This window comes from Alexandromys fortis, unplaced genomic scaffold (assembly GCF_014885135.2).
Source record: "Alexandromys fortis isolate MF-2015 unplaced genomic scaffold, M_Fortis_MF-2015_v1.1 scaffold_45, whole genome shotgun sequence".
In the NCBI taxonomy this organism is placed as follows: domain Eukaryota; kingdom Metazoa; phylum Chordata; class Mammalia; order Rodentia; family Cricetidae; genus Alexandromys; species Alexandromys fortis.
Window position 1 is genome coordinate 6,026,830 of NW_026067926.1, and position 11,799 is coordinate 6,038,628.

An 11,799-nucleotide genomic window follows, 5' to 3' on the forward strand; every position below is an offset into this window, starting at 1 on the left:
CCTCCCCCAAGGCTCCCACACTCCCAATTTACTCAGGAGATCTTGTCTTTTTCTACTTCCCATGTAGATTAGATCTATGTAAGTCTCTCTTAGTGTCCACATTGTTGTATAGGTTCTCTGGGATTGTGGTTTATAGGCTGGTTTTCTTTGTTTTATGTTTAAAAACCACCTATGAGTGAGTACAAGTGATAATTGTCTTTCTGTGTCTGGGTTACCTCACTCAAAATAATGTTTTCTAACTCCATCCATTTTCCTGCAAAATTCAAGATGTCGTTATTTTTTTTTCTGCTGTGTAGTACTCCATTGTGTAAATGTACCACATTTTCCTTATCCATTCTTAGGTCAAGGGGCATTTAGGTTGTTTCCAGGTTCTGACTATGACAAAGCCGCTATGAACATAGCTGAGCAAAAGTCCTTGTGGCACGATTGAGCATCTTTTGGATATATACCCAAAAGTGGTATTACTGGGTCTTGAGGAAGGTTGTTTGCTAATTTTCTGAGAAATAGCCACACTGACATCTAAAGGGGCTATACCAATTTGCATTCCCACGACCAATGCAGGAGTGTTTCCTTTTCCCCACAACCTCTCCAGCATAAGTTGTCACCAGTGTTTTTGATCTTGGCCATTCTTATAGGTGTAAGATGGAATCTCAGAGTTGTTTTGATTTGCATTTCTCTGATGACTAAGGATGTTGAACATTTCCTTAAGTGTGTTTCAGCCATTTTAGATTTCTCCCTTGAGAGTTCTCTGTTTAGGTCTGTACTCCATGTTTTTTTATTGGATTATTTGTTCTTTTGGTGACAATTTTTTGAGTTCTTTGTATATTTTGGAGATCAGACCTCTGTCTAATGTGGGGTTAGTGAAGATCTTTTCCCATTCTGTAGGCTGTCATTTTGTCTTGTTGACCATGTCCTTTGTTTTACAAAAGCTTTTCAATTTCAGGAGGTCCCATTTATTAATTGTTTTTCTCAGTGTCTGTACTGCTGGGGTTATATTTAGGAAGTGGTCTCCTGTGCTAATGCATTCAAGTATATTTCCCACTTTCTCTTCTTTAAGATTCAGTGTAGCTGGCTTTATGTTGAGCTCTTTGATCCATTTGGACTTGAGTCTTGTGCATGGTGATAGATATGGGTCTATTTTCATTCTTCTACATGTTGATATCCAGTTATGCCAGCACCACTTGTTAGATATGCTTTCTTTTTTCCATTTGATATTTTTTGCTTCTTTATCAAAGATCAGGTGTGGATTGATATCTACGTATTCTGTTCGGTTCCATTGTTCCTTTTGTCTGTTCTTATGCCAATACCAGGCTGTTTTCAGTACTGTAGCTCTGTAGTAGAATTTGAAGTCAGGGATTGTGATACCTCCAGAAGTTCTTTTATTGTACAGGATTGTTTTGGCTATCCTGGGTTTTTTGCTTTTCCATATGAAGTTGAGTACCATTCTTTCGAGGTCTGATGGGCATTGCGTTGAATCTGTAGATTGCTTTTGGTAAGATTGCTATTTTTACCATGTTAATTCTGCCTATCCAAGAGCATGGGAGATCTTTCTGCTTTCTGTTGTTTTCTTCAATTTCTTTCTTCAAAGATTTAAAGTTCTTGTCATACAAGTCTTCCACTTGTTTGGTTAGAGTTGCCCTGAGATATTTTATGCTACACAAATGTATTCTTAACAAGATCCAACAGCAACACTCATGTCAATTATAATCCTCTTTTCTGCAACTAGTTACATGGCCTTGGCTGACATCTATAGCTCCCCTCCCCTCCTACCCAGTCTATATTTCCTCCATCCTCAGCAAGTACTTCAGCAGGTCTTGGCTCTTTTCCTGGAGGAGTGACTTTACCTTCATTCCCAAATGGTCTGGATTAGGCTTTTGTAGTTTCTCACCGACTTTAATCACAGGGCATTGAAACACCAAGAGATGCCCTGAAGGCTCTCCTGCATTCAAGACATAATTCTTCTTACCTCCATTATGGAGAGGTAACCCAAGTCCATTATGGAGACGCAACCCAAGTTCTTCCTTAGTAATCTGGATCAATCATCCCTTCTAACTCTCTTATTACTTTCTTAGCCTGTTGGCTTAGAGGCATTAGAAGCCCAAAGTGACCAGGAGGAAGCGTGAACTTCTAGTTCCATAGAATGTTTGCTGTGTCTCCTGGCAGGAGCACTCCCCTCTTTAGAGAGGCCAGCAGAACTGAAGGTCATGGGAACAGGAAACAAGACAATTTCTTAGAGGGTCACTAGGGGTAAGAATGAGTGTAACTTTTCCCTTCCTCACCCTTGACTCCTGGACCCACGGATCCTAGTTATGGGAGAAACTGAACTATAATCAGATGTTGATTCAAAGCATATACCACCTTCTGGAAAGCCGTGGTCCTAACTTCCAGACTGCTGCCTCATAATAGGGCAACACCTGTATTTTCAAAAGGCTATTCCATCTGTCTGTCAGGGGAGCGGCTTCAGAATAGTAGGGAACATGGTAAGACCAGTGGATTCTATGACCATGGACCCCACCATCATGCTTCTCTGGCTGCCAAATGAATTTCTTGGTCAGAAGCAATACTGTGTGGAATATCATAATGGTCGAGAAGACATTCTGTGAGTCCATGTATGGTGGTTTTGGCAGAAGCATTTGTGCAGGACAGGCAAATTTATAGCTAGAATACATATCTACCCCTGTAACTGTCAGAACATGGTCCAAAGAATGACCCTTGATGAAGAGTGGGTTGGGGAACTGTGAGAGAGGCTCCAGGAAGATAGGCAGAGGGACTTTTACGTCTGGTGCATTTTGTCCCCTGGATTGTTCTTGGACGTGATTTTGAGCCTCCTGTGACATAAGTCTACATTCGATTACTAGGGCATGTTTATTCCTATTGCATGTCAGAACATAGCTATAGAACACAATCTGGTTAGTGTACCCCTAATCTGGACACCTTGCATTGGTGCTTTCCTAGATATAATCGACAGTACATGCTTAAACTGGTCTGTCCCGAGGGAGTTCTGGGAAAGGGCTGCTCTGTTAATATTTAGTGTGTGCTTACTGACCTTTATTTACATGTTTTCTGATCATGCTTTCTGAACTCAAACAACCTTCCTTGGATCATTGCTTTCTTTGGTACATTTGTGTATAAGCACACTGAAACTGAAGTCAGGCTGTCAACAGAATTAGACCATAGTCCACCCCATTCTTTCAGGTCTTAAGATCCCAGTTCCAGCAGACAACATCTGCCAGGACTGCAAAAGTCGGCAGAAAGGACGAAGTGTTGTCCTTTCCCTGGAGGAAGTGGTCCAATGTAGCAAACCTTCCACCAGGTCACTGGTTGGTCACCCTGGGAAATGAAATTGTGCTGTATCTAGGGCTCAGTATTGGTCTATGCTTTTGGAGACCTGGCATTTAGTAGCAGTTTTAGCCAGATTAGCTTTGGAAGTCCATATTGTTGAGTCCATGCATAACCCTATCTCTGCCACTGTAGACTTCCTCAAAATGGGTGATCCTATCTACTTGATGATCCTATCTGAAGATGTGTTGCTGTGATTGGTGTAATAGAAAGCTGAATGGCCAATAGCTAAGCAGGAGAGTATAGGCAGGACTTCTAACCAGAGAGGGAACTCTGGGAAGAAGAAAGGTGGAGCTGCCAGCCCGATATGGAGGAAGCAGACTGTGTAGTACAGAGATGAGTTAACAAGCCTCATGGAAGAGCATAGATTTACAAATATGGGTTAAGCTGGGCAGTGGTGACACACGTCTTTAAACCCAGCACTCTGGAGGCAGAGGCAGGTGGATCCCTGTGAGTTCAAAGACAGCCTGGTCTACAGAGTAAATTCCAGGACAGGCTCCAAAGCTACACAGAGAAGCTCTGTCCTGAAAAATCCATACAAAAACACATATGTATGGGTTAATTTAAGTTATAAGTACTAGTCAGGAATGAACCTAAGCTAAGGCCGAGGTTTCAAAAGTAATAATAAGTCTCTGCATTGATACTTATGAGCTGGCATCCCAAAGAAAATTCCAACTAGAAATGTCACCCAACATCCGGCATGTAAATCCTCATTGGCCCTGAAAAAGTGGACTCTGGGGTAGGCTCAGCATACAGAGCACAGCTCTTTTTAGAGGCCCTGCTGTGCAGCTGAGCACTTGAGCAGCCAGCACTGGGCACAAACTCGTGCTGTGGACAGACACAACAAATTCCCAGAGCTGGGGCGGTAAATGTGGCTCTGAGGAGATGAAGCTAGGCTGTCATGGAAACTGAAGGGAGAGGAGACAGCTACCAGTGTCATTCCTTGGCAGTAGAGTTTACTAGAGTTTCACATTGCTCTCCTGCAGTCAGAGACACTGCAAACACATGGCTGCAGATGCTTAAAATGTCAGATCCAGACACAGGGAACCTCAACAAAGGTACACTATGCTTTAAAAGGTGTTTAGGTTATGAAGAAAGAAGAGAAAATGGGTATGGACAGTCACAGAAAAAACAGATTAAAAATAAAAGAGTAAAAAAAATAAAAGATTAAGTCTTTAAAGAGAGAGTAAAAGTAATAGAAAAAATAAGTCACGTGGCAAGAACAAGCAGGCAAAGACAAAGCGCTTTGCCCACGTCATTTGTATAGACTGTCAACAGAAGACTTGGCCCTGATGAAAGGTGGATCTTCCCATCTTAAAAGATTTAGATTAAAGGTTTATCTTCCCACCTCAGATATCTGGATTAGAGGTGGGTCATCTCCCTTCAGATGAATAAGGAAAATCCTTCACAGATGTGCCCGGCCATTGGGTTTTAGTTAATTCCAGGTGTAGTCAAGTTGACAAACAATAATGACCACCACAGGCATGCACCCAACAGACTCTCTGTGCTACTCCAGCGGTGCTTGCTTGGCCATGTTCATTCTTGTTCTAGTCACGATAGCCAGGGAAAGAAAACAGCCTAGACGTCCATCAAATGAGGAGTGAATAGTGAAAATGTGTTACGTTCACACGATGGGAATCATTCAGAAAATGATTAAGAAAATGGCTCAGAAAGAATGAAATTACAGAATTTGCAGGTAAATGGATGGGGCTTGAAGCAATCATTCTGGGTGAGGTAACCCAGACCCAAAGAGATAAATGTCACATTTTCTCCCATTTCTTGTCCAATTTTGAATCTTGAGATCTGTGTATTTTATTGGAAAAATCTCTAGAGGTTAGGAAACTAGTAAGGAGTTAAAATGGGGGGCAGGGAAAGGTGGGGTAATCCTACCTCTAGCTGAGAGCTACTGGGAACTGACAGCTGCTGGGAGGAGAGTCGGTTTTCTTTAAGGGCATGGCTATCCTTTACGTTGATAGTGCTACAGTGGATGGCCCACACCCATGAGTATATGAACATCAGAAGTTGGACCTGATAGGCTTAACGAATGAGGATATAATATTGGGTGGGTAAGGAAATTGGGACTTGAACATGATCAAAATGCATTCTATGAAATTCTCAGATAATTAAACAATAAAAATAAATTAATTAAGCCAATAGTGGTACATTCCTGCAATCCCAGTAATCATAAGACTTATACAGGAGGTTCGAGGCTTTAAAGCCAGGCCAGATTTACCGCAAGTGTGGTAGTTTGTATGTAATTGGTCCCCATAATCTCATAGAGGGTGGTGCTATTAGGAGGTGTGGCTTTGTTAGCGTGGGTATGGCCTTGTTAGAGGAAGTGTGAAGGAGAGGCATTTGAGGTTTCCTATGCTCGGGATACCACCCAGTATCTCAGTTGACTTTCTGTTGTCTGCAAGAAGTAGGACTCTCAGCTATTTCTCCAGCACCATGTCTGCCTGCATGCAGCCATGTCCCACCATGATGATAATGGACTGAACCTCTGAACTGTAAGCCACCCCAACTAAAGGTTTTCCTTTGTAAGTGTTGCTGTGGTTGCTCACCTGAGCTGGTGAGAGCTCTCTGACTCTGGACTGATGGGGGGGGGGATTTGCCTAGGACTAAGCTGAATATGGGTGACAGTTGTGTGACTTGGGCAGATTGTGGGGCCACTGGCAGTGGGACCAGGATTTATCCCTAGTTCTTGAACTGGCACTTTGGAACCCATTCTTTTTGGAGGGATACCTTGCTTAGCTTAGATTTAGGAGGGAGGGTCTCGGTCCTGCCTCAAAGTGATGTGTCAGACTTTCTTGATTCCACTTGGGAAACCTTACCTCTCTGAGGAATGGATGGGGGTCTGGGGTCGGGGGAGCTGGAGGAAAGAGGGAGTGGGAACTGGGATAGATATGTAAAATGAGAAAAGATTGTTTTTAAAAATAAATTTAATTAAGAAAAGAAAAAGAATTGCTGTGATCAAGGTATCATTTCAGAACAATAAAAGCCCTAACTAAGACAGCAAGGTGAAAGAAAAAACCAATTTCTTTAACAAATATGGCATTCTACATTGCTTTAAGATTTTATTTTCTAAAATGATGTCTATACTTCTGATATACACAAAGACTCAACACCTAAACTAAAACACCCTGAATTACTCATGACAGTGAAGCAATGACCGGTTGACTTTGAATTCTAGCTCCGGGAAATACCAGCTGTGTGGATGTCAGCTCACAGATGGGCCTACCAGTGCCATCTCTAAAGTAGGATCCTATTAGTATCTGCCCACAGGAGGGCAGGCGTGGAAGCACTGTCAGCTGCCAGGGCGTGGCAACTGGCCCAACCTGGGTGTGGCTGGCCCAACCTGGGTATGGCATGCTCCCGGCAGCACATCTGCTCTTTCTACCTCGCCTGCATCCTTTGTCCAGAGGGTGCACTCTTTCTTTTTATCCGTGTCCCTGTTTCCTCAATCCCAGCTCACTGCAGACTTCCCTCCATGGCCCCCCTTTCATGGGCATGTGCATCACCAGCTGTTGTAATAAGAGCGGCGGGGCTGCGTCCCCAGCACCCCGGCCGCCTGGCTAGCTTATGCCCGAAATAACAATACACAAACTGTATTCATTTAAACACTGCTTGGCACATTTCTGTCTAGCCTCTTCTAGGCTAACTCTCGCACCTGGACTAGCCCATTTCTAATAATGTGTGTAAGCACCCCAAGGTGAGCTTACTGGGAAGATTCTAACCTATGTCCATCCTGGGTCGGAGCTTCATCGCATGTGCCTCAGAGAGCAGAGCTATCGGGAGAGCAGAGCATGGCATCTCTGCTCCAGAGCAGAGCTGTTGAGTCTGAGCTCACTTCCTCTTCCTCCCAGCATTCTATTCTGTTTACTCCACCCACCTATGTTTCAACCTATCAGGGCCAGCCAAGCAGTTTCTTTATTGCTTAACCAGTGAAATCAACAGATTGATATGACACTCCCACATCAACCAGCACATATAAATGCATGTTTTTCTACACTTGTGGGGACACACGCATGTGTGGAGGAGCGTGTATGAACTCTTGTGAGGCTATGCATGCACATGTTGTGGGGCAGGGGTTGCACATGTATGTGGAGCCCTGAGTTTAATGTCAGAACCACCCTCCATTGTTCTCCCACCTTACCCACTGCGGCAGGATCCCTCAGTCAATCCCCAGGGCTGGCTGATGTTTTGTTTCTCTACTCAGCTTTCTCCAGGGGTCTCCCACCTCTGCCTTCCAGGGCTGGACCACCATACTCCATGAGCATTTACATGAGTTTCTGGAGATCGGAATTCTGCTCCTCATACTTGTACAGCAAGGTCTTTAACTGCTAGGCCATCTCCCCAGCTCCACCAAAGTGAGCTTATGCAAACTTCCATGCACCCTAAATCCCCCAGACCTGTCATTCACTGTGTGCTTTGTGGCACGTATCACAGTCTTGTCCTCATTGCCTTTGCTTCATGATAAATAATGGCTGCCTCTCCACTAGACTAAACTTTGTAAGTAGTGTTATGGGTTGAGTTTATTTGTTGAAATCCTAACCCCTAAAACCTTAGAAAGTGACTACAGGGTCTTGGTTGTTTCTTGCTTCCTTACTCCCCTGCTTTGTGTTGTTGAGGGTTGAATCCAGAGCTGTACATGTGTTAGGCAAATGTCCAACCACTGACTATATCTCCAACCTCTTCTTTTTACTGACCTAGTTTGAGACATTAAATCACCCAGGCTGGCTTTGAATTCACTCTCTCACCCAGGCAACCCCTGGAGCTTGCAATTCCCACCCCCTTACTCAGAGTCAAAGTCTTTAAAGAAGTAATCAAGTTAAAGTAGGTTCTGAGCATCCAAATGCCCTAATGCGGTAGGACGGGATGTGTGTCTTTAAAAGAAGAGGAGGCTGAGATGCAAGTATGTGTGCACCTTTTGCATGTATGGGAGAAGAGCATTAGAGGCATAGGGCAAACACAACACTTGTAATGTGAGGAGAATCCTCAGGTGGAGCCAACTTAATAATACTTTGATATTAGAGTTGCCCCTGGAACTGAGGAAACAAATCTTTGCTTTGAAGCCACCCCATCCTGGGACTTGCCTGGAGCAGTCTTGGCAAACTCATATAGCTTGACTCTGCTTATTATCACGTTCACAGGTTCCAACACTGAGTAAGTGCTCAATAAATACATACTAGCCAGTGGGGAGAAATGCTGGGATTTGGAAAGAGGTCACAGGTGTTGCTTTGAGTTTCTACCAGTTTCTTCCTTTTGTGGTTAGTCTCAGTCATCTAAAGCCATGCCTTCTAGATTCCCGAGCCTAGAACTTGGCTTCTTGCCACTGGGCCCTGGGATATTTACTGTTCTAGGATAGGCATTGATTTGTGAACAGAAAGCTAGACATGAGGCATGGAAGGCTAGAAAATTGTTTCTTTTTGAGGCTACTTATATGCGTATAGTGTAGTGTGTGTGTGTGTGTGTGTGCACTGTTCATGGGTGTGCACATACATGTGGGGGACAAGAGTCAATGTTTTACTGTCTTCCACTCTTGTTCTCCACCTTACCTTTTTGAGATGAGACCTCTCATTGAACATATAGCTCACTGGTTGGCTAGATTGGCTGGCCAGCAAGCTCTGGGAATCCTCTTGTCTTCCTGTTGCCCCAAGACTGAGGTTATAGATGAGCATAACCACAACTGACTTTTACATGGCTATCAGGTATCTGAAAATAGGGCATTCATGTTTACACAGAAGCTTCATGATCGATGGCATCTTCCAGGCTCAGGAGAGAAGATTGCTTCTCTAAAATAACTTGTTCATTGAAATAGTTGTTTCTGATTCTTAAGAAAACTTGGGAGAGTGCTGTGGAACAATCCTCTTGTACACTGTAAAGGTTTGCCATTCAAATTGGTTTAATAAAATGCAGATTGGCCAGTAGTCAGGCAGGAAGTATAGGCAAGTGAACAAACTAAGGATGATGGGAAGGAGAAGGGTGGAGTGAGGAGTCACCAGCCAGATGTAGAGGGAGCAAGAAATGAACGTGCCATGCAGATGAAGGTACCACCACATGGCAGAGCATAAATAAGGAATATGGGTTAACTTAAAATGTGAGAGCTAGTTAGAATAAGCCTGAGCTATTGAATCATCCTTTATAATTAGTATACGCCTCTGTGTGGTAATTTGGGAAGTGACTGCCGTGTATTTGGGAACAAATAGTCAGACAAGAAACTTCCATTTATAGAAGAGGGCAAATGTCTAAGGGAAGGGACCAGTGATGCCTCTAGTGTGCTTCCTTACAGCTGCTTCCCAGTGGCAGTTTTCCTTTTAAACTATAGCATAATTTTTTAGGACACAAATTATGCATAAGTAATAGAATAGTTAAATTAATTGGACAAACTAGTGTTAATTAGTTTATTTCTCATTTGTGTGCACGTGCTTTCAGTTATAAACAATGCTTCACTGAATATTTTTGTATACCACATATTTTCTGCATTTTGAATTGTTTCTTTTATAGTGAATCCCAAAGGTGTGATTACTAAATGGAAGAGTATCGTCAATGTTATGGCCCAGATGCCGTTATCAAACGGCTTAATCGAAAGGGTCAAGTTTTAAATTCCTACTGGCATAATGAGACCACAGATACCCTAAGGTTGTGGTGATCTGTCTGTCCCAGGAACAGCAGAATTCTCTTAGTAAAACCAATGGACGGATGGTGAGGATGTCTCCAGTCAGGGAAACCATTGGACACTGGCTGGATGGGGCAGTGACTGTGAGCTCTGAACCAGGGATGTTCTCACCTTTACTAGTATCACCCTACAGTGCCCATTCAGAAGCTAGCCATCTTTGATGCCTATTCTTTGAAGGGATGGGGTTCCAAGGAGGGGCTGGCCAATCCCACTTCTGTCTTCTTTCAGAACCGTCAGAGCATCCTGTCATCTTCCTTGGGTTACACCTCATCTCCCCCACTCTTGGTTTCTCAGTTTACTCCTTAAGATCTTTCCAGAAACAGTCTTTGGCAGTTCTGAAATGAAAGCCACCTAGTAACCAAACAAACAGATATAATTATGCTTACAAACCGTCATTTCTCAGAATAACTCTTTTCTTTTCTTTTCTTTCTTTCTTTCTTTCTTTCTTTCTTTCTTTCTTTCTTTCTTCCTTCCTTCCTTCCTTCCTTCCTTCCTTCCTTCCTTCCTTCCTTCCTTCCTTTCTTTCTTTCTTTCTTTCTTTCTTTCTTTCTTTCTTTCTTTTGTTCTTTCTTTATTAAAGATTTCTGTCTCTTCCCCACCACCGCCTCCCATTTCCCTCCCCCTCCTCCAATCAAGTCTCCCTCCCTCATCAGCCCAAAGAGCAATCAGGGTTCCCTGCCCTGTTTACTGCTTCATTGGAAAGCTGAAACTGCTAGAGCTTAGAGCACGTGTCCCTCACCTCTCATCAGACCCTTTGGCTCATCCACAGAGCAGTTCTTAGAGCAAGAACATAATGTATTTTTGGAAATATCTACTGAAGAAAGACAAAGCCGAAGCAGCAACTGCGGTGTGCATACCTCTGGTGCAGAGCCTTGCCCTATATAGGAGAGCAGTCCAGGGAGCAGGCGCCCACCTGATTCCTCCTTGGCTTTTGTCCTAGGGCCCTTGGTGCTTACCTTCCTGGGGTACTTGTATGGAGCAGTCACCTTCTTCACATGATCCTGGAGCTCCCGAGTCAGTGCTTCCGGGTCATGAGATGTGTAGGCTGGAGAAAGGACTATGAATGCCTTCACCACCTGCAGGGAGGGAACCCCCAGAACCCAGCCCTCAGGAATGATGCTTTTCTACTCAGGTTAGTCTTGTGCACATGTGGCTGCTTATACTAGCCTACCATGGGGGTTCTGCTAGTTCCTGCTGGTTCTACTGGTTTGTTGAGCACAGCCAGTGATATGAATAGCATCCATATCCCTGTTGTCTGCCTGTTTAGAATTAACAACTAAAGAATCATTGGCATTCGTGAACTCATTTTGGAACCTCATTTCCCATGCCACTCCTCATACTTGAAAGGACTCCATTAGGAGCCAGCATGGATTCCCCTAAGATGCAACCCTCCTGGAGGAAGTAGCTTCGCAACACCAATGGCCATTTGCTTCCAAGTTTTCCTGCAGGAGGACAGAGGGGGACTGGGTTGCCTAGGCTGAGGAAAACACAGCCCTTTTGTGGGACTGCTGGGTCTTTGGAGAGCCCCTGTATGTGCATTTCCCTTCAGCAAACAGAAAGTTACACTGTTTCTATTTCAGTCATTCCAGGGAACACTCTGCTCCTTGGCTTTGTCACCTGGGGTTTCTCCTACAGTTTGTCTCTTGATAAAGAGGGAACAACTGTTCAAAACATAATTCCTGGGCTTATGAGATGGCTCACAGGGCAAATGCATTTGATGCTGAGCCTAACGGCCTGAGCTCATTCCATGGACCCCCACATGGTTTGTTTGTCCTCTGACCTCT

The 11,799-nt window shown here is 43.9% G+C and overlaps 1 protein-coding gene across 2 annotated transcripts in view; it reads right to left on the bottom strand.

Annotated features, from left to right (window-relative positions):
* Nucleotides 1-9,728: 9,728 nt before the first annotated feature.
* Nucleotides 9,729-11,799, bottom strand: part of Acsm5 (acyl-CoA synthetase medium chain family member 5) — a 34,398-nt gene continuing 32,327 nt past the window's right edge. For both annotated transcript variants that reach the window (XM_050143226.1, XM_050143225.1), the window contains 2 exons: nucleotides 10,972-11,091; nucleotides 9,729-10,366 (listed from right to left, as the gene is read on the bottom strand). In XM_050143226.1, coding sequence (XP_049999183.1) covers nucleotides 10,283-10,366; nucleotides 10,972-11,091 — 204 coding nt within the window. In that variant the 3' untranslated portion in view covers nucleotides 9,729-10,282. The remainder of the gene's footprint in view (nucleotides 10,367-10,971; nucleotides 11,092-11,799) is intronic.